Source organism: Diorhabda sublineata, chromosome 11 (genome assembly GCF_026230105.1).
Source record: "Diorhabda sublineata isolate icDioSubl1.1 chromosome 11, icDioSubl1.1, whole genome shotgun sequence".
Lineage (NCBI taxonomy): Eukaryota > Metazoa > Arthropoda > Insecta > Coleoptera > Chrysomelidae > Diorhabda > Diorhabda sublineata.
The window spans coordinates 9,393,039-9,416,526 of NC_079484.1; the positions used below are offsets into that span (position 1 = coordinate 9,393,039).

At 33.3% G+C, this 23,488-nt stretch overlaps 1 protein-coding gene across 1 annotated transcript in view; it reads right to left on the reverse strand.

Annotated features, from left to right (window-relative positions):
• The window catches only part of LOC130450181 (centrosomal protein of 290 kDa), a 93,839-nt gene that overhangs the window by 51,962 nt on the left and 18,389 nt on the right, over positions 1-23,488 (reverse strand). Inside the window, exons 7-15 of the mRNA XM_056788413.1 lie at positions 19,241-19,425; positions 17,250-19,187; positions 15,957-16,251; positions 11,415-12,014; positions 7,579-7,751; positions 7,310-7,519; positions 2,818-3,031; positions 2,584-2,762; positions 2,251-2,516 (exon numbers count right to left, since the gene is read on the reverse strand). Of these exons, the coding sequence (XP_056644391.1) occupies positions 2,251-2,516; positions 2,584-2,762; positions 2,818-3,031; positions 7,310-7,519; positions 7,579-7,751; positions 11,415-12,014; positions 15,957-16,251; positions 17,250-19,187; positions 19,241-19,425 (4,060 nt within the window). The remainder of the gene's footprint in view (positions 1-2,250; positions 2,517-2,583; positions 2,763-2,817; positions 3,032-7,309; positions 7,520-7,578; positions 7,752-11,414; positions 12,015-15,956; positions 16,252-17,249; positions 19,188-19,240; positions 19,426-23,488) is intronic.

Sequence of the window (23,488 nt, forward strand, 5' to 3'; positions counted from 1 at the left end):
CCGCGGACAGTATTTTGAATATTTTTAATCGTGCCTCATATAATCCCGCAATAAATTGTTTACTAGGGTCGCGTTTTTCTGCTGGCACAAACATTCAACGTAGAAGTGGCAAATATGGAAGGTGTCTCATAAGTAATGTAGGTTTTTATATGTGAAAATTCCTGTGCCTGAATTTTAACATGTAACTTATTAAGACCAGTCGATAATTCTATGAATAGTAGATACAATTGTTTTAATCATTCTCTATTCTTCTTTTGACGACGCAGTACGTTTTCATAATAAATAGTATGGAAACAAAAGTTTAAAGCAGCTATGGCAGCAAGGAAAATGAGTGAAATTAAAGAGGAAGACACAGTTATTGAGCCAACAATACAGCATTGGTTAAATCGTTTTAATAGTAGAGGTTGGACACTTGAAGATGGTTCGTGTTCAGGTCGGCCATCTAAGTCGGATATTGAGGTTACAATAGAAAACCAATCTAGTATCAGTCACTCGCTGATTTTTGGATTCCTTAGGACCTTCTAAAGATACCATTCATCTCAATTTAAAAGCTTTAGGTGAGATCTATAAAGTTTTCGAATAGTGCTACACGCATTAGCCGAGATTCAAACGAAACGTCGAGTAGAGCTCCCTGCCAAATGATGATCACTTTGTCATAGTTCTTCCAATATCAATTGCAGAAGTCAATTAGGCGAGGAACAATCAATATTTCATAAATACGCACGGCACTCATACCAAATTGATAAATTAATAATAATGTTTACTCCCCGTTTAAAATCGGTAAAATCTAACAAACCATCAGTCCACGTGAACTTGATCGATATGTGTCAAAATTCATCATCTCCACGGTTTACCAAGAAAAACATCGAATCGTTAACATGAAGAACTGAGTAAAAAGAGTGTATAAAAATTCCAGCAGCAGACCGTCAAGAGCTTTGGAAAAACTGTGTTAAACATGTTATCAAAGAAGAAGATGAGTATGTGTTATCATCCTCTTTACAACCCATCATAATTCAATCAAATGATGACTCTAGTTCAGACGATTATGACTACCATGATTATTTATAAAGATACTTTGGAATTGAAATGTTTTTTTTTCTTTTGTTTTATTTGCAACGGTTTTTGCTTTGAAACTTCGTTTTCCAGATAAAACAACGAATGGGGTACAAAGAGGTCTCAGTTCACGCCTGGTACCCAGTTTAAACCAAACACCATTACAGACAAGTACATTTTACTCGTCTATTTACGTTTTATAATTTAAAAGTCGCAAGTTAGCGAGGTATAATAATGATTTTTTCCAAGTTCCAAGTAGGACTACAATTAAGTACATGTGACTAAATAACGGCGTATAATCCCGTCCAATTTATAATGATTACATTGTCATTTAACGAATAGTAATAATAAATTTATAAAATGAGGTATCTACGCGTATGGTAGATCAAACAAAATTGTCGGCAAGGGTTACGAACTCGTTTTCATAATCTGCAATTGATATTGGAAGAACTATAGACGTATTTTTGTTTGCTTTGAAAAAGATATTTATCTAATCCACCCGAACTACGAAAAATCAGTTATTAGCATGATTGCGATTATGTCGATCATATCTAAAATGTTAAATAAGCTTATTTAAACTTAGGTCGTTGCTAAGTCGTTCACGGTGAATATATTGTACATCCATTTGACTGACATACATAATTCGTTTTAGTGTTTCACGTTTTATTACATTTTACAATATATTCTAGTTTTTAATTATGTTGTAACAAATTCCTGTAATCCTAATATTTCATTTTATCTTGATTTTTGCATTAAACTTGAAAACGACAACAATTTTGAATGCATTGACCTTTTAAACTACATACACAAGCCTATACTTCATATTCAAAAATTGGGGGCTGTGCCTTTCATTTGAAAGGTTTGGACGTGTTTCGGGATTTTTCGTAAATATGCACAAATATGCATAAAATATGTATATTATTATGGAAGAAAGCCATTGAAAAACATTAAATAATTTTAAACATTGTATTCAAAGTAGCAGTTGCTTGATTGTGTCTGCTACAAAACAGCACTTTGGAATACCTCTTCAATTTAGGAGGTTGTATCCGAACTCATAAAAATAACAAATACAATTTTTTGTCTATACCAATACTGAAAATTTTCCATTATTTAACAAAATTTTTAGAAAACAGAAACTAAATAATACAAGTACTGGATAATTTTTATGATTGTAACTTTTAAAATCTCTTCTCTTACCTGTACTGGTTTGTTGCAACTTCTCAAACTCACAATCTCTCTCTTTCAATTTGTTCTTCAACTTTTCGGCGGTTTGTTGGAAATGTTTCATTTTCTTCCATTTATCAAAATCTTCACTAGCTTGTATTTTGTGTGATTCATTTATCGCTAATTGTTCATTCAGATTTTGTTTAAGGTCTATAATTTCGTTTTGCAAAGAAGTTATTTTCTTTTGAAGTTGATCTTTGATGGATTTTTCTGATTTATCACTTCTTGCACTAACCGGTCTTAAGAATAAAAAATAAATTAAATGTGTTCAAAATGAGATTGAGGAGAACAGATATAGATAGTTACTTTTTTGATAATTGACATTTCAATTCCCGAATTTCATTCCTCGCACTTCTCTCTTTCACCGTCAACTGTTCGTACCGTTTTTTGAGTAAAAAATATTCTTTTTCTAACATTTCCTTTGATGATTCTACATCGGAAGGCTTTGGAATTTCTTGATCCAGTTGTTCGTTTTTCTTGACAGTCTAGAATGAAATGATGAAGGGTAGTAATAGAAAGTTTTGGCAGTATGAAAATTACCTTCATTTGACGTAGTTTTACAATCATTTCGTGGATTTTATCATCTTTTTCTCTAACCAATCGTTGGATATCGGTATCCAGTCTTCCTGTCAATTCTCCCTTTTGTCTTATTATTAATTGTCTTAAGCTATTTATTTCGTCATTTCCAAGATCTCTCAGTTTTTCTGCATCTGATTTATATAACGCTAGCTCTGATTCATGTTGTTTCTCTAAACTAAAAAAAATTGATTAGAAAAAGTTTCAGGAAAAATCCATAACATCGACACGAAAAAATATTTCAGTTCTGGTGACATCCTAGATTAAATAAACGGTGTATGATCAAAAAGTATGTTGAATACTAACGTTAATTAAAAAGTGAAAAAGTTGAAAAGTAACAATAATTCAAAGTTTGTGTAGAAACGTTCAAGCCGTGACTTCAAGCATTTTTAGTTGATTTATCAGTCATTTTCTCGTGAAATTATGAGAAGCAACACACATTTTTTTTTGAGAATTTGGATTCGTATTCTCAACCTTTTTCAAAATGTACCATGTGCCGAAGTGTACTTTACACTAGCAGTTAAGGCAACCCTTCATGGGAGAACTCTTTTATGCTGAATGTTACCTCTGAAATCAATAGATCGACTAGTTACTCTGCTTGAAAGTTTTATTTAAATTATTATTAATTAATACTTTCGGAATTGTTAACGGCTGAAACTACAGTTTTGACTGGAAAATGGCATATTTTTCACCCTTCTTTAACGAATAACTCCAAAAGTTTCAATTTCAATACCAATACTAAATTGATGCAAAGTCGGTCCTGGAATTTCTGAGTTAGCTAATAAGAGTCGAATGCTTGATAGTACTGCACCATAAAAAAATTTTAAGAATCAAATGAGCTGTCTAAATACAATAGCCAATGAAAATTTATCCAAATTATTAAAGAGGAGTTGACACTTTCTAGTAGCCTAATGATATTCTCTCCGAGGGGCTGTACATATGGTAAAAGTATGTAAAGCTGCTCCATGACTCACCCTGCATGCAGTCGAATAGCAGCTGGGATATGATGAAAGTATTTCAACGGTATTTACTGAATTGTGTGTATGTATATAAGTAATTGTACGTTTATTGAATGAGTGTACGCACGTGTTTATGTGTATTATGCTTACTATATACTTGGCGCAGTCTGTAGGATTGTCGCGGAAAACTTTTAGCTATTTTATATTGACGTTACAATCGAATCAAGAAAAGTTCCATTTCCTTTTAAAGAAATCAAAGAACGAGGGCAAACGAAAACCATATTGTAAGTCTAACCATTTTCATGATTATGGTATATAAATTAGATTTTTTTTAATAATTTTTAAAAGATAGATAAAAATTGACGTTTCGACTAATTTTAAGTCTTTATGAAAATATTTTAAAAGCATTAATGTATCAAAAGTTCTAAGAAATAAGGAATATATAATAAAATGAGATAGAACATCAACAACCAACAATTGATTAACATAGTTTATGAAATCCCTTGTGTTGAAATAGTGATGGTCAGTTTAAGAGGTCAGTGACCATCGTATAACCTCTCAAGCCTGTTTTTAGGATATATATACAGCCTATATTGCTCAAAGTGGTTAACAATTCAACATAAACCAACCTAAATTAATATAACCTTCAATTGGACGGATTTGAATTTAGAAATATTTTTTTTTTTTTGGATCGAATGAATTTAATATTTCATGGAAAAAGTTATTACGTGGCAATTCTCGATTAATTAATGAAAGTGATTTCAAATTTTTGAATACATACAATGGTCATATTTTTACTTCATATTTCTACCATAATTTCAGTCCCTGATGATGCAACCTATTAAAAGCATGAAATATATTATGAAAAGAGAAACTTTGGTGTTTGATTGCCACTGTCCCACAACAATAAAGTTTCCAAACAAATAACTTATTATTTGTTATTACACTGTTATATATATTTAAATATCATCGATTTTTTGTGAAGGTTCGTTTATAATACGCTTCGTGTTACTTTTAGGGGTGATTCTTGCATCTTACAATAGCTTATTAATTATTTTTATAATACAATGGAACAGTCAAATACAAGCAAAGACTTTTCTGCTACAAAAGTGTGTCAAATTTATTTCCTAAATATTGATGAGAAACGAACAAATCAATAAAAAATTCTCCAATTGAACTTGGTTAAGAATGATTTGCTTTTTCTAGGACTGCCTGTGTTCATGTTCCGTGCAGAGGAGATTATACATAAAAAGTTTGTTTAAAAACAAAGAATGTAAAACAAATAGCTTTGAATATTAGCCACTGAAATAGAAAATTATTTTTGATAAAAAATTCATACTCTCGAGGAATGATTTATAAGGGTTGAAGCGTCTCGTCTAACAATAATTTCATTCAAATAAATTAAGAGAATATACAAAAATAACAAGTTTTTCGCTCATTTTGAAATTTGTAACTTCCAAGGGAGGATTTAAAGCAGTTCTATCTGTCACATTTGTTGTTAGAGGGTGTCAAGAGATATACAAATAATTCATTTTAACTTTATTTTGACCATATAAAATAAAATTCAAGATTTTTCAATTTTCTGTTTAAAGGGGTATTTTTCGCCTCTAAAAAGTAAAAAGCATACTTCCGCACAGGATAGGTTTTGAAAAAGAGAGTAAATAGATGATAAATCCAAATTTTCATGAAAATCAGTGTTGTTTCTGAAAACTCGACAGGTTTACAGTTTTTCACTGTAAAATGGGTTTCATCTGTCTGTCGTCGCATTATCCATATTAGGTGCTAAATCTCATGAATAAGGTGGATGTGAACAGGAATTGCCATGATTAAGGAGAAGGCCATTGATTCGTTTATAAAGTCCCTTTTTTTACACATCGTTAAGCAAACATTTCAGTAGTCCCTTGTAATATTCGAAGTTTCTTGATTGACTTTGATTGACAGACCTTTTTAGAGCCTGGTGAGTCATTGTTTTGCATTGAGAACTCTGACCAGATTGCACTGCAGACAAGATAAGCCGATACGTGTTCAACCTTGACACTACTTTTCCCAAAACATCAGTGTAAGAAACAGATAAGTTGAAATAGATGTAGCATAAGTAATTGCTGCCATAAAAATTTATAATAGGGTCTATTTATTAGTTCTGATGGGTGTCCGGAGGCAGATTTTAGATTTGAATTTCGAATTTCTCCGTAACCATTGAGCGGAGGGGCGAGGAAGGGGCAATCGAAGCGTATTTCAAAGCCAAACATCCATGTGAAATTGCTCGTCGAAGATTTTGTACACGTTACAATATTCGACAGCTACGTGACACCTCAAGTGATGATTTGATTCGATCATGGGTGCGAAGATTCTGATCAACAAGTTGAGCAGAAAACAACCCACGACCGGGACACAGCAGGACGTTGAGAACGAATGAAAACATTGAACTCGTCGCGGCAAGTTTGTGCGATAATCCGCGTCAGTCCGTTTGCAAGAGAGCTTTGGATCTTCTAAAAACTATAATGCATGAAATATTGAAGAAGGATCTTAAATTTCATTCATTTAAAATTTCTGTGATTCAATGTTGGAGTGATTTCGCACAGTCAACACTATCTTTTGGGGGGATGAAGCCCATTTTCATTTGATTGAATGTGTGAAAAATCAAAATTACATTGAGAGAACATCCTGCCTTCACTTCACAGACTGCTAGGAAGACCATGACGCTGCTTCGTGATTTCTTCCCTAGCTAATTAATAAGCCGTTTCGGTGACATCCTTTGGCCATCCAGGCCCCCGGACTTTTTTCTGTGGGGTTATTTCAAAAGTAAAGTGTACGAAACAAGTGCGACTACAATCTCTGAAATGAAAGAAAATATCGTTCGTGAAATCAATGGTATTTCGGCGGCACTTCTCCAGCGAGTCGCAAACAAAATAGAAGCCAGGTTTCAAAGATGTATCCGACGTAATGGCCAACATTTTGACGATGTAATTTTAATAAAATAAAACCCGCATTTGTCTATATTTTATTGATTGAGCTAGAAATGAATATTTTCTGTAGTTTATACGGGGTCTCTCAAAACGTTCATATCGATATCGAAATCGATTAAAAATCACAATCACATGTCTATAACGCAAAGTTCAAAGATTCGACTGCAGCTAAATACTTTTATGGCTCTCTCGACCGCTCGATAGAGAGGAACTTAAACGTTCCACAAAATTTGATTGGCTAAAACTTAATTTACGATTAATCTATGCGTTATAGACATGTGATTGTTTGGTTATTTTTAATTTTTTTCGCTTAATGCAGTGATATAACTCTCATGCAAACGTTTTGAAAGACCTTGTATAGATTTTAAATCCTAATTTTGCCACCGGACACCCTTTAGATGGTTTATTTTTTTTTTTTTTTTTCATTACATTAGTGATCGATTGGACTATTAGTTCTTCTATATAATCTGATGAATCACAAGAAATTATAGACTCAAGCACGTATAATTTTGGATAATGAGTGATACTTACTTTTTTCTCAAATCTTCCATAGCTGTTAACCTATCGTTCGCCATCGTCCTCCAGCGGATCGCTTCTTGTCTACTGGACTGAAGTTGAGCTTCAAGTGTTGATAATTTGGTGTGTAATTCAGAAGCATGTTGTTCCAAAGCATGCACTTGATTCACATATTGTTCAATAGCTACTCGATTTGTCTTACTTTTAATCGAATTTTCCTCTAAACTACAATATATTACAATAGAATGCTAATGAAAAGAAATAGATGTTGAACTGGATTTTACCTTTTAACTTTCTGTTTTTCGTCCATCAACTGCTTCTGTATATTTTGAAGCTCTTCTTGTAAGGAAGCTGCTGCTAAGCTATGTTTATCTCGGTCTATTTTTAAGAGTGTTTGAAGTTTTATTATTTGTTCATCTTTAGTCGTTATTTCTTGTTTCAAATCTCTCAGCGAATTCTTAAATTGAAATTGAAACTTAGTATAATTTAAATTAACTCTGATTCATCAATCAAAACAGTTCTTCGTAAATATCTTATATGAATATACAATATTATAAATTGAAAATAAAATCAGTTCCAAAAGTTATTAATAGATTTTGATCAATTTTCATATACCGTGTCCCCAAATAGGTGAAACGAATGAATCAATTTTTATTTTTTGGTTTTGACTGGAGACTAATTTCTAGCGTAATTCTAGTTTTGAAAAATAAAGTATTTGGTAATTTTTGACGAAGGTCCGATAAATATTTCTATGAGAAGATATAATTTAGTTGTTTTAAATTGTTTAGATGCAGATCCCAAAAAGTCACTAAAACATCGAAGCATAATTACAAACATAAGTAAAACATTTTTACAGAGAATTTACAAAAGAAACATAGTTTGTTCAATTTCTCACAATAAGACGCTGCATCGATTGTCTCATTACGAGGCCGAAACTCCACTAGCAATACTCCTTTTCTGTCCCAAAAAACTGTGCACATGATTTTCCGGGTAGAAATTGTTTGCTTAAACTTCACTTTTTTGGGTAATGATGAATGTCGCCATTCCATGGATTGTTGTTTCGATTCTGATGGAACGTAGGCCACCCATGTTTCGTCACCAGTAACAATTTGGTCTAAAAAATCTTCACCTTCATTGTGGTACCGCTCAAGGAAAGTCGATGCACTGCCTAAACGTTGGGTTCTGTGCAAATCCGTCAACATTTTTGGAACCCAACGTGAACACAATTTCCGGTATTTCAAGTTCTTGGTCACAATGCGATACAAAACACTACGAGAATATTGAGGAAAGTAGTCGCACAATGATGAAATTGTAAAGCGTCTGTTATCTCTCGCCTTTTCGTTCACTTTCTGCACCAAATCTTAATTAACGACCGAAGGACGACGACGCCCACTCCGTTCTTCATCATGCGGCCATCTTTAAATGCTCTCACCCATTTCCTTACCATTCCATCACTCATAATGTTTTGTCCGTAAACTTCACAAATCTCACGATGAATATCGATCGGTTTTACGCCTTTAGCACTAAGAAATCGCATCACAACCCGTACTTCACAATCGACGGGACTCACGATTGTCGGAGGCATCTTAAACACTCAGTAAACAACGTACAAAATGAAGAATCAGACTGTAATGGCGTCAGTGCGTAGACAAGAGATGTATGTAACCAGCGCTCATGTGCTGAACGCCGACCTTGGGGTTGCGGCGGCGGAATCGCAAAACGGTACTTACTTAAAAAATATGCCTCGTAATACTGAGTTACGTATTCAAGTTAAAAACTATGTTCCTGGTAAAGATTGTGAGAGAGGTAAGACTCTATAAAAAATCATGACGAATGATAATTTCCTGTTAATATTATTAGTTGACATCTATAGAGGTGAGTAAAAGACTTGGTTTCCATAAGCGATAGTCAGTCATTGTAAAATTATCACCAGATATTATTATTGTCGGGCTTGAATAGAAATAGATACAGTTTGCTATATAAAATGTAGGGTCTCTTGAATAGGAGTAGATTCTTTAGATAGTTGAGGTTCATATGTCACCAAATCTTCTCAAAGAAACAAGAAGAAGCTTCATTTATGAAAATACGTTTCTATACAAGACGTCGTAAGATATCATTGATACATAGTATGTATAAACTATTCGATATCGGAAAGTCTTGTGTTATCAAGGACGATTCTAAGAAGTACCTGTCCCAACAAAAAAAAACATAAATTTTGGAAAAACATTTATTTATTTTTCAACGTAATCTCCTTTTAGCTCTATACACTTTTCCCAGCGATATTCAAGAAGTTCGATACCCTTTTTATAATTAGTATCGTCAACCTCCTCAAAATAGCCATTTATTGCTGACATCACCTTTTCATTATTGGAAAATTATTTACCACCAAGTAACTTTTTTAAGTCTGGGAGGCAGAATCTGGCGAAGAGGGTCCATGCAATTTCAATTCATTGATTTCGGCCATTGCAATAACGTAAGTGTGAGCTGGTGCATTGTCTTGATAAAACAAAACTCTCTTCTAAGCCAAATGTGACATTTTTCGCTTGATTTCTTCGCTCGAACGTTGCATTAAGTTTGCATAATACTCGCTGTTGATAGTTTTTCCTTTTTCAAGATAATCAATAAAAATTATCCCACGGGCATCCCAAAAAACCTATACCATGACCTTGCCTGCAGATGGAACGGTGTCAGAGCATAAATTGAAACAGAATAAGGTCTTCCCCGCAATACTGTTGATAAACGAAATCTAGTGCAATGAAAACGTATATTTCCCAAGTAATATTTAATAAAAATATGTTGAGCTAATAATTGCGTACGATACATTCGATTATATTATATTTCAAATCTTAAGTCATGCACATCAGCTATTTTTGCTACTCAATAAAATTTAATATATTCAAGTTTTCAAAAAGCTTGTGTTTACTCAAAACAGTAAGCTCCTTCATAAAATATTCGTCAGCAATAAATAACAGACGAGTAGCCATTTTTTACGCTCATTATAAATTATTTCTATTTATGAAAACTGCCACTTTTATCTCCAGGTATTGGCTCTTTTTTGCAGAGAACACAGTAGTAAGGCATATTCGACAACAAATGTTTAATAATCTTTATCACATTATTTACAGACGTACAGGTTACGTACGCACTTTACCGTTGCCTGTTGAATCAGAGACACACATGCGCAATAAGCAACAAATGAATGACTCTCTTTCTCTTTTCGTTCACAAGACGCGCTCACTTGTAGGCATGCCTACTCTATTGGTAATATCTCTATGGTTCTAGCCCACGCACTTTCACTCGACCATCATCCAGTACCGCTTAGTGGATTTCCTCAACATATGTCACCCCATTTGTTTGACCAATGCTATGCTGGTCCTCGCAGGTCATACGGCCTCGTTTAAACTCTTCTACCCGATATTTTATTCTTGATAATGAACGAGCAGTCTCACCTAGAGTAGAATCTACTTCAGCTTTCACATTGGTTGATCTAACGTCTCTCAAATAAATATATTGTATCACATAACGATCACTAATTTTTTCATTGCTTATAAGTTCATTCATAACGTTCACTATCAATGGCCGCCAAACAAATACTAAACGTCTTGAAACTTGAAATATGAGCTGTATAGATTGAGTACTTTCTAATACCGCCATCTCTAGATCAGGCCAGGTATTTCTGGAACCATCCTCGTAATCATCTTATTATGATTCTAGATATTTTTTTAAACGATACACGATACCGAAATCATTTCGCGTTAAGTATTGATTTCGATTCTCAAAAATACATTGAAAAATATTTCAAATAATGATCATTTTGAAAGGCAATGAAATAAACATAAACTTTATTATTTGGAAAAGATTTCATTAATTTTTGATATACTAATTAGCATGTAATTATAGTAATTTGTTCAGTTATATATATAACTTAATCTAGCCTTAGCTAACGTAATCTAACCCAACTTAACCTATCCTAAAAATCAAAAACATAAAAAATCAAACCATTTGTTGTTTTTATTTCATATTTGTCACTCAACCGAAACGCCAAATTTAAATATAAAAACTACGAAAGTATCGACTAATTTAAATAAATGTATTGATGTATGATTTTGAAATAACTTACCACTAAAACTAAATTCTCTTGAGTCTGCCCGTTACTTTCGGTTCCTATGTTGATATTATCTCCTCCAGCGCCATTGTTTGCAATCTCACTTTTCTTATTTTGTAATTCCATTATGTGTCTCTCATAAAAAGATATTTGGCTCTGTTTATCACCAATTTGCTTACGAAACATGCTAATGGTCATCTCATGTTCTGTGATTTTACTCTTCAGTTGATTTATTTGCGATTCTTTGTTACTGAGATCTTCTCGAACGTTAAATAATTCACCTCTCAGATTTGCAATGACATTGTTATTTTCTAAGAGAATCGTGGGTGTTTGAGTAACTACTTCGTTCGTTTGAACCGAAACTGCTCGAGTCAATTTCAAAGTACGAGGCTTAGGTTCTGGAATTATCAATTTTTTAGACTCTGGTTTCTGAAGAGGTTCTTCAGAAGAGACTTTTTTTATGTTCGTATCGGTGTCGGATATATCAATATGTCTATATATCTGTAACAGCTCATGATCTAATTTTGCTATTTGCTCATCCTGCAGTTTTGTTCTATCCATATAATGTTGTAATTCACTTTCTTTGAATTCGAGCTGACGTTTTAAACGCAATTCCTATAAACAGAATAAATTCTTACATGTATAAAACAAAACTCAGGTATCTAATCGTTTATGACCGAACGCGTTTCGTATCAATTCGGAATTAAATACTTTCCAGCATTTATATATACATGGTACGATTACGTTTTGATGGAAAAGTGATTTTCTAGGGCTTAACAACATCTTCACTCTAGTAATAGTCATGTTATTGTTATCAACAGCCAAAAATTAAATAAAAATCGAACAAATGGATTAGCTTAATTATTTGAATAAAGAAAAAGTACACTATCGGCCGTAGAAGACGTTCATCGAAATAAATAAAATCGTTGGAATTTTAGGAGAAAAAAACTAGTATCGTATCAACTGTTTTGCTTTCATTAAATAAAATAGTTGAGTCAATATGGACTAAGTTACATATAAATGCTTGGTGATAATTTTTCTACAAGAAAACGGGCCAGGAACATAAAGTACATAGTATTAGTCCACAATGCAGTGCAAATACAACCAACATCCAACACATCGGATGTCTCATGAACTCATACGAGACTCACAGATTACTAAACATTCATGGCAAACAGTAGCAGCAAAAAGAAGAAGATTTAAACGCCAGAAGTCAAAGGAAAAGTATTTCAAATTATCCTCACAAGTAGGTTCCAGTCACTTCCAAAGGAAACTATTACAGAAAAAAATGGTTTGATGACCATTAAAAAATTTTAGAAAATTTAGTACAAGCAGTGGAAGATGAGACTTATTCACCAAAGTTTTATACTTTATAATACAATAAAACAATAGTAAACAATTAGTTTGAATCACAATATATACAACATTGTATGATAAGAATAGAACCACCGAGAAATAAACGAAATATAACACAATGCCAAGATTTTGTTGAAGCTAAAACATATCGCACAAAACCATATATCAAATGTGCTGAATCCCAATGATAAAAGAAAATCAAGATGATGAGCAAGCCGAAAACTGTTTAACAACAGTCATAAAAATAGGCAGGGTGGGACGTAACACCACAGCGCCAAAAATGTATACAAAAAAATCATTCCTCTTCATATAGGAGAGCTTGCAGAAGAAAAATGAAATACGTGACGTATATGGCAACAAACCCGAAATCATTTAAACAAAACAAACCTTAATAGGATAAGCCACAAACTAAATAGAGCACAACATCAAACAAAGAGTAAATCCTTCCAAACTTAGGTTTAAAACCTTTCTCGTGAGATCACACTATTTGGAAAGTAAAAAACTCAATGACCGACGGTAACTAAGTTGGAATTTCTGGAACCGTTGGTGATATTCATACTGAATACACTATTTACTCAACCTCTAGACCAACACTCATAATTACACTGTCTGACGCGCGTTTTGATAACCAAATTATCGTCTCCAGAAACTGAAGATAAACTAAAACCTAATAACTTTACTTATTTGTTTTATACAAAATTTTCCCACTAAGAAAATTTCTCCCTCGAAAATTAATTCCACCGGGAAAACCTCCTTGACAGGAATCTTAACATTCATTATTAAGGAATAGGCCCTTTGTCTCTATTTAAGCTGTTCTTACATTTATCAATTTCAACGCTTTCAAATGCATATTATTGGATAAAATACTCGAATTTTGCGTCCGTCCATATTTTACATTAACGGATCTCTTAGTCTGCCTAAAGCTCGATTAAATAGAACTCCAAAATTCCCAAAAGCTCCTGACTACAGAAGCTTGCAAGAACAGTAGTGGTATTGTCAACAGTAATCTATAATAGTATATTACGCCTCTGACAGTATCCAATACAATGGAAGATGCTCAGTTTATTATGACTTAGATACTTAGCAAACTCGCAACGGAAGCTATATAATAACCGATAAGCCTACTCCCAATAAACATAATAAAAAAAAATTTGGTACTGGAGTATTTCTCGACATACAATAGGTGTTCGACAGAGTTGGGGATGATGATTTCCTCTACAAACTGAAACCACACCTAACGGAACAACTATACTTTATTTTGAAATCTTATTTAGACAACAATATCACATTGAAGATATATATATCCAAAACAAAAGAAAATAATTAGATCTGGAATTACGTAATACGCATTGGATACTTAAAAGGTCTTAACTAAGTCTCGGTCTTCTATAAAAATATATTCATATCATTTGAACGTATAGAATAGAACTGTGAGGCTGCAGTAAGTCTTTAAATACGAAAATACCAAAAACATTCCAATCTAAAACACTACATATGTGAGTATAGCCTCTTGGTACGTTTCTAACCAAACAGCTCAAAGCGATTTGAACTTCCCACTAATCAGAGATGTAATTAAGAACCATTCCATTAGATACAAAAATATATCCAACGCCCACAATAACTAATAAATAAATAAACTATTAACCATTAGCAGAAAGAAGATTGAAGAGAATGTATGTCCCACAAACCTAAAATTATCGTCAATGGATGGTTTCTAGCTGACGACAAAAAAATCTAAGGAACCGTATTAGTACAGAGTACTAATGCCCCACATGATATATATATATATATATATATATATATATATATATATATATATATATATAGAAGTTTAAACATAAAATTACTACTTGGTGTATCGGTACTTCATTTTTTATAATTATACTCTTGAAGACAAAATGAATTAAAAAATCTGGTACTAAATTGACTTAGATATTCTATATTGCAGACGCTATCGACTCCAGATGTTGTAAAAATAGCCCAAACCAGTAAAGTGCCACTCAATGTTTTTTAAATAGATTTTAATCGCGTCAGTAGCAATTAAGGAGATCGGGACCACCTAATTTGATTTTTTGCATCAAATGAAATTACCTTAGAGAAGTTACATCCTTGAAGAATACAGACAAGTTAAAAGCAGCAAGCTGGCGAAAAAACAGCTACATGACAATTTTATGATGCGTTTTTATCAATTTTGGACGCAACTCATTTTTGTTCAATATTTTAATAATCCACCACGGAATATTTACATCACATTCTTGAACTATACTTTTTTCATTATTTGAGTACTGCCTGCTGCAGTTATTAGAGAAGTTTTTTGTTTTGAGGGCGCTTTTTTTTATTTGATCTATACTAAATAAGATTTCTCAAATAATAGGACTCAACTATTCCTGACCGATTTATTTTTCGAGCGATTTCTCAACCACTCAGCCAGTTCTCGTGAAAAGCTGCAAACCCACATTTTCTAGTTCAAAAAAAGGTATTTTGAATCTGATTGTTAAAAGTCTAAGACAGTTAATAATGACAACGATATCATTTCTTGTTTCGCTTTCGCTATAGTTATGAACCATTCATTCTCAATTTTTTTTAAAAGTTAATCGTTAAAAGTTTGACAAAACTAGGCGGGGCTATAGTTCTTCGCCTCGAGTCAGATTATATATCGTCGCTGCGCGTTCGAAACCGCGTAAGAGCAGTTTGTAAATACCGCGTAACAGCAAAACGCGCAAAATTCAAATATCGTGCTGGCCGATTCTAAACGCCTTTTGGCTTATACTAGACTTGATCTGATTTGAATTATCCAATGAGAAACGTCAGTTGTGTTATCGAAACAATACCGAGGAACAGTAGGAGGCCTGAATTTGGCAGCAAGTTTTTTCTTCCTCCTGTAAAATCATTAAAAAGCAAATACGCGGTCTTTACAAACTGCTCTTACGCGGTTTCGAACGCGCAGCGACGATAATATTCAAAAGTTAATGTCTTTGAAAAAAGAAAAGAATCATTTAATATTAAAAAATAAATTGTTTGATTTCGATTTAAAGTACTCTAAAAACACCCCACCCTTTATTCAGGATATTTCAGCTGCATAGAATGTTTAATTTTGGAAATATTATTATGAATCTTTTTTCATTAAGCTGTGATCGCTTATTTGTTCTTTTTGACATATATTTTTACCTACTTGTAGGATTAAAAAAAAGTCTTTCTTACATTTACTTGCAATGTTTTCTTTTCTTGCATCCAATTCGCCATTTTTTTATACTCCTCCTTATAACTGTCATTTCCAATTTCTTTTTGTTGTTTAAGATAATTCAATTCCACATTCAACGTTTGCTTAAGCAGATCCACTTCTTTTTCTGCTTCTTTTGCTTTTTGTAAAGCAAGGAAACTTTCATGTTCTTGATTGTTTATATTGATTATCTTACTCATATAAAGCTCTTCAGAAGTCAACGGTACATAACCATAAAATTGTAGCCTTTGATTGCCCAATAAGGTCTTCAGATGCCTGCAATGATGACTCTGTTAGCGACATGCAGGTAAAATCAACTCAAAATTTGAAACTTTCAGAAATTCGGATGCCAAGAACGTTATCTTCCGTCGGCCGTTAGTGCAAATAGGAAGAACGAATCAAATTTGTTTCCATTGAAGACATATCACTAATCATATGTTAATTATTTTGTTCACCTCTTTGGGGCATATAGGGTTACTTTGATTTAAATACCCAACAAGACGGTAGCCACGTTAATTTTACGCATGTTCCAGCAGTTACCGAATAGCGCCTACGACCGTTAATAATAGAGGCTTGGAGGCACACAACACCGACAGTGTTGAGGTTACTCTAAGCCCACAATACTAAATAATGAGGCGCCTGACCGTAGTTAGCTTGTACTTAAGAAAAGCACTCCAAAATAACGAAAATCGCTTGTGAAACATGCTACCATCTTCCAAACTGGAGTATTGGACATGCGATACTTAATCAACGTGACAGAAACACAGTGATCCCAATGTATCCAACGCGTTCGGGTACTCGGTCACTTCGGCAACAAGGACAACAGCGAGGCTGATTCACTCGCCACACCGGGATCAGCAGAACAACCAATGAACTCAGAACCCATTTTTGGTTAGTAATTACGAGTACATATCTGTATAGTCTGCTCGTAAGACAAACTCTGTGGAGATGACTAGAAAAACCCTGCGTGATACAGCTTGCATAGCAACGTTAAAAGGTTCAAGCCAAGATGCCTGATTTGCTTTACAAAGAATATTGGCCATTTGGTAGAATAATTGCAGTATAATGGGCCTATCTCAAGACCTATGTCCCCGACCGCTTACTAACTTAACTACTAAAGGTGGTCGGCGAGACCAACAGTTGACGGCGCACAAAATGTCAAGTTTGTGAATCGACATTAAGAGATTTCAATCCGATCTCCATCAAACATTTGTAAGGGTTTTTTTGCTTAAAAAATTGATATAGTAAATATCTTTAAAAATGTATACACTCACCCCAATTGCTTGTTCAGTGCACGTTCTCTTTCCTCTGCCAAATTTCGGTCCCTTTCGTATTCAAGTTTATCTTTTAAATGCATATCCTTCATTTTCTCAAGTTCTTCATTCAATCCGTTGACACTTACTTTATAAAACTCCACTGATTTCCTGTTTTGTATAACATCGTCGCTTAATTGAGCTATTATCACTTTTTCATCGGACACTGAAATCAAATCAACGATTTGGTGTTTCAGGTTTAGCAGCTCTTGTTCTTTTGAATGGTTCCAAGTTCTTTCAAACTCCTTAGATCGTTTCTCCAATTCATCTTGTGTTTTGAAACTCGCGTTTTCTTTTATCAATTCCTCGTTTTCTTTTATCAACTTGTTATTTTCCTGTTTCACTTTTTCGTAGACCGTTCTATCAACGTAGTCGCATATTTTTTCTTCCATTTCTTTCAAATGTTCTTGAAGATTCAGATTTTTCTTTAATAATTCTTCGTTAAATTTAGAAAATTCTGCAAACTTTTCTTCAGACTTATTCAATTGTTCTCTCACTAGTTCATATAAATTGTTTATGTGGTTAGCTCGTTGTCTTTCTGTAATTTCTTTCACTTCAGATTCTGCGATTTTTTGAGAAAGTTTTTCAGATTTATCATCGCTGTCATTAATGTTTATTAAAGCTTGCTTCGATAGCAAACTCATCAACTTCGATTTCAACTCTTCTTTATCCAATTGTAAAGATTTTTGGGATTCTAGGAGCGTCTTGAACTCTAAACATTTATCATCCGCTTGTTTTTGCATTGCGGCGGATAATTCTCTATATTTGATAGTCATTTCGTTCAAATTTTTCTCCATATGTTTATAAGTTTCAAAATCTACTGTGGTACTATTCAAATTCGTTAACATTTTCAAACGAGCATTTAGCTTATTATTGTCCAATTGAATATTGTTAATGGTCTGCAAATGATTGCGTTGCATGTTGTTAAATTCGGTTTGTGAAATTTCAATTTTCTCACATAGCTTCCTATTTTCGTTTTCCAGATACACAACTTTTCTGTTTAGTGCAATATTTGTTAGAATAACATCATTTATCTTTTCTACCTTTTCCTCATCGGTTTCGCTAATCAAAATTTTCGTTTTTTCTAATAAAATATTATGCTCCTCTTTTAATGATATTAATTCATTATGGCCAAGTTTGATTTCATCTTCTAATTCTGTTTTTGAATGAAGTATAGTTTTTATCCAAAGCAAAATCTTCTGTTGTATCTTCGAAAGATCTTTTGTATCAGGATTCTTGTTTTTATTAAATAACAATTTAATATTATCCTCAATATTTTCTAAAATAATTTCTTCACTTTGTATTCCGGAATCAGAAGCAGTACCATCAGTACCATCTCCTTCGTTATTTTGCATATTCTCCTTCTCGATTATAATGATCTTGTTCTCAATTCTTGCTTGTCTGAGTTGTTCTCTTAATTCTGTATTGATTCCTTCTAAATTATGGAGTTCAGCTTGAAGCCTCATTGCTGGATGGTACCAACCAGTTATATGTTTTATATCTAGAGCTCTTAGAAGTTTCTCAAATGTGTCCGATTTAATTTCCAGTTTCGATTTCTTTTCATTTATGCAAGCCATTACCTCATGTAAACCTTTCCTCAGAGCCTCATTTTCTTCTACTAAGGACTTATTTTCTTTTTTGATCAAACTATTTTCTCTTGGGAAAGAAAACATTTCAACGAATTCATGTGAAGGCTCATGTCCTAACTCCAAAATTTGGTTGGTGAGTGATGTTACTGTTTTATTTAGTTTGTGTACTTCAGTTTTAAGTTTAACAATAGTTTCGTCTTTGATTGTAAGTTGATTTTTCAGATGCTCATTCTCTTTTTTAAGCTTTCTTTGTTTGGATGTATAACCCACAAGATCAACTTTTTCCTCTTGCGTTAAACCTGAAGTTTCCCTGGAAAGAGCACGTTTTTAAATTTATAAAAAGAAATTTAAAAATTCAGCTACCTCAAATAGCAATTTTCCTTTTCTAAATTCTCAATGGCTTCTTGTAATCTGTTGGTATCTCTGACCAAAGATATGATTTGCTTCTCTTGTGATTTAATTTGTGTTTTGAAACCTATATGTGCCTTTAGGTTTTCAGCTAAATCTATCTTACCGTCATTTCGCAGTTGCTCAAGAACATGGTTGAGCTAGAACAAAAAAATTTAAATGATATTTATATAAAATTACTGAGACTCTTCAATGTCTAATTATGGTGTTCTTTAAGGAAGGTTTTCTTCATTTGCTATAGAATAAATTCAATTTAGTGTTATTATGTACTGTGTGAAAAAAACCTGAAAAAGGTCGATTTTATTCTTAAATTGACAATTTACTGTATAAAAATTCCCCTCCAGCACCCCCTATGAATTATAAGCACCCCCTCGAAAATTTTAAATAAAAATGTGGCACTTTGATGGAAAGATATTTTAGTCGTCTGTTCAGCAAAGTACTGGGAATATGGAGTACTATTTATTGACTGTAGGAAGGCTTATGATAGCCTAATAAGATCAAAAATATGGGATATGCTCGGAGAGAATAAAATACCAGAAAAGATAATAAGACTTGTGAAAATGTGTGTTGAAGGCTTAAAAGGAAAGGTCAGACTAGAAAAAGAATACACATATACCTTCGAAATCACCACAGAAGTAAGAAAAGGAGACGGGTTGTCCTTGCTCTAGAAAAAGCTTTGAAAGCAACTGAAGCTATTCCAAGAGAAGCAAATATTGGAGGGAAAATAAATTTTTTTAGCTTATGGTGATAATGTAGCTTCAACTGCGAACAGTAAGAGTGACCTGAAAATACTGGCACAAGTATTCTTAGAAGAAGCACGAAAAGTAGGATTGGAGATAAATGAAGATAAGACTGAATATATAAAAGTGGGAACAATTGCAGAGCCCAATCATTCAACGATGGACATTATGGTATACAGCTTTAAAATTACTGAAGAATTTAAGTACCTGGATTATACTATGAACAGCAGCAATAAAATAAAAGAAGAAATACAGATGAGGTTAAATGCAGCCAGTAGATGTTTTTGGAACCTATCAAAATTACTTAAAAGTAAACTGCTGTCAAAAAATATGAAAATAAGAATATACACAGTCATAATAAAGCCAGTTTTATTGTCTGGAGCTAAGGTGTGGACACTAACAAAGCACACCAAGAAGCAGTTAATAACATTTGAAAATAAAATATTAAGGAGGATATATGGGCCAGTTTTCGAAGAAGGAGTATGGAGAATACTGAAAAAATAGAGAACTCAGAGACCGGTACAGACAACCAGATATTGTAGCTCTGATAAAAAGTAGAATTAGGAGGCTGGGTCATGTAAGAAGAAGGGGAGAAGAGACAAGATGGAATGACCAAGTGGATGAAGATGTAAGGAAACTTGCTGGAGAAGTAGACATGACTGAGGATAGAAAACTATAGAGGATACTTCTTGGCGAAACCAAAAATCAACGGGATTTGAGTGGCCACAGTAGTAGTAGTAATAGTTCAGCAAAATGTAATGAGTCTTTTAAATTTGGTGCAATCTTAAAAATTAATTTTATCAGTTATAATTGCACCAAATTATAAAAACTTTATATTTCTGAACTGAGAACTAAAATCCCGTTCTAACAAGGGGCCATTGACCCACTTTCTCATTTAAAATTTTCGAGGGGGTGCTGGAGGGGACTAATATTTTCATACTGTAAATTGTCAATTTAAGAATAAAAATCGATCCTTTCCAAGCTTTTCCACATAGTACATAATAACGGTAAAATTGAATTTACTCCATACAAATGGATCGCATTATATATCTCAATGACATATCTAATATCAGTAAAAACTATTAATACCGGCATCTTATTGGTTTCTAGATGGAAAAAATCACATAATACAACTCTCATAATTTTGAATTATACAATTCTCACATAATTTTTTGAGTTACGATTCAAGTAGAAGGTCAATTGACCTAAAGTAAGAAATATCTTCTCTCTGCAGTAGTTTCAAGAGTATACTGAGGATGTTTACTGCCGCTATGCCACCTCTTAGCATTGTAGGAATTATAAAATGTATTAACGTACGTTTGCAGAAAACTATATATGGACTATGGAAATATGGATTATAATTATTATATTATAAGAACAAGGACGCTTAAGTAAAAAAACTAAACAAATCATCAAAATGAAAAAAACATAATGGTTGCTGTAAAAACAAAATACGATTAAAGAAGGCAGTAAGAATTCATAGAAGAGCGCCTGATTATCTGAGTTAATAGACATACAAAATAATACCATGTTCTTAAAGTTAATAATTGGAGATATTATATTAATAAGAGTATTGTTAATTATTTAATTAGAAGACCTTACAGAGCGCAATGTGATAATAGAAGTACAAAAAGGTTGTAATAGACAACATTATCATGGAACGAACTGAAAACAACAAAACAATTTGACTACATACATACAATCAATGAACATAAAGAAATTAGAACAAATGAAATACCCAAAGACAAGAATTTTCCAACGAAACTCTTCAAGTGATATGTGACATCGCTTGTGCCCTAAACCATCAAAAATATAAAATCTTTTTTTAGTGGTGTAAGCGCTTTAGTGATGGCCGAGAGAGCAAATCAAAAATCAAAGCAATGTTGATCGTTTTTTTCGACATTAACGGTATCGTGATGACTGAATGGGTTCCAGAGAATCAGACTGTCAACCAGACTTACTATTTGTCAGTTTTGACAACACTGTGAGAACGAGTTTGTAAAAAACGGACCGAGTTGTAAAGATCAACTCGTGTATTTTGCACCAGGACAACGCAACTGCCCATAACGCGCTATCTGTGCTCGAACACCCGTCTTATTCTTCAAATTTGGCACTGTACGACTTTTTTTATTTCTGAAGATAAAATCTGCTTTGAAAAGGACCCGATTTGAGTCGATAGAAGCGGTAAAGCAAAAAATGGCAAAGCTTCTAAGTGCACTCACCAAAGAAGACTTCCAGCACTGCTTTGATTAATGGAATGGATGATATTGAAACTTTTGCCACAAGGTGCAACAGAACACATATAAATAGGAACATTCTGAATAGAAGAAAACAAAACACTCAACTACATACAAATATCTGGGTTTTCATTAAAACTCAACAATCGACCGCACAAACATAAAAATAATTATAACAAAAGTATAGAAACAAAATCAAACTAATACTAAAAACGCAACATAGTTCCCGCATCTCGTTTAAAATAATACCAAACCAATCTTTAGATATATATTTGTGATAAAATTGTCGAAAACAGATCGCGATGAGTTCGGTAGACTTACAAGAACAATCCTCACTGAACACCGGTAACTACAATCCTCACTGAACACTGGTAACTACAATCCTCACTGAACACCGGTAACTACATCCAAACTCGTGCATCGAAAGAACAACTACGGAACGATCAGAAGGAAGATGAAGATTAATCGACATAAAAACTGTATATCATACACAAATTGTTGAGAATTGATCAAATTGACAGCTGACCCGACCTATCCCAACCTTGATCCTATCCTTACCTCACACTATTTTGTTTTATATACATTCAAAGTTGGTAACCATGTTAATATTAATTTTTAATTTAGTTAAGTTGGCAGGGAACAAGTACTCTTAGACATGTTCTCGCGACAGCGAAAAAGCGAAAGGAAATGACGACAGGTAAACGTGCTCCAATTTGTAATCTCAAGAATTGTTGAGTATTGAGCAACAATCCGACGATTGTTGAGCAAGAGTTTTGTTAATGAAAACAAGTATTGTCAAACGATTCAAAAGGTACCTTCAATAAACTGAACATTTTTTCAACTTTGGACTTCATCATTTCTCAATAAAGAACCCAAACCCACTAAAAATAACAACACAAATAAAACACCGGTGTCAGTACTTTCACGCCATCACTTTGAAGACTAGTTGAAGCAGACATTATATTCATTCACATAGATTATTTCAGACAATGAAGCAGAGTGTTGTTTGGTACCGAATAAATAGATAGACACCGCAAAAATCGATTAAGAAGTTAATGATACCATGTATTCTAAAATATAGAAGGGGAGAAAATTGGAAAGAACATATCTTATGAACATTAGGGAAAATTACAAGTACACCTCAATTGAAATAAAACTTAGAGAACTGTGGCAAAAAGAACAAGTTTCAACTGTTTTATGGGCAACAGGAATAACATCAAAAAGTT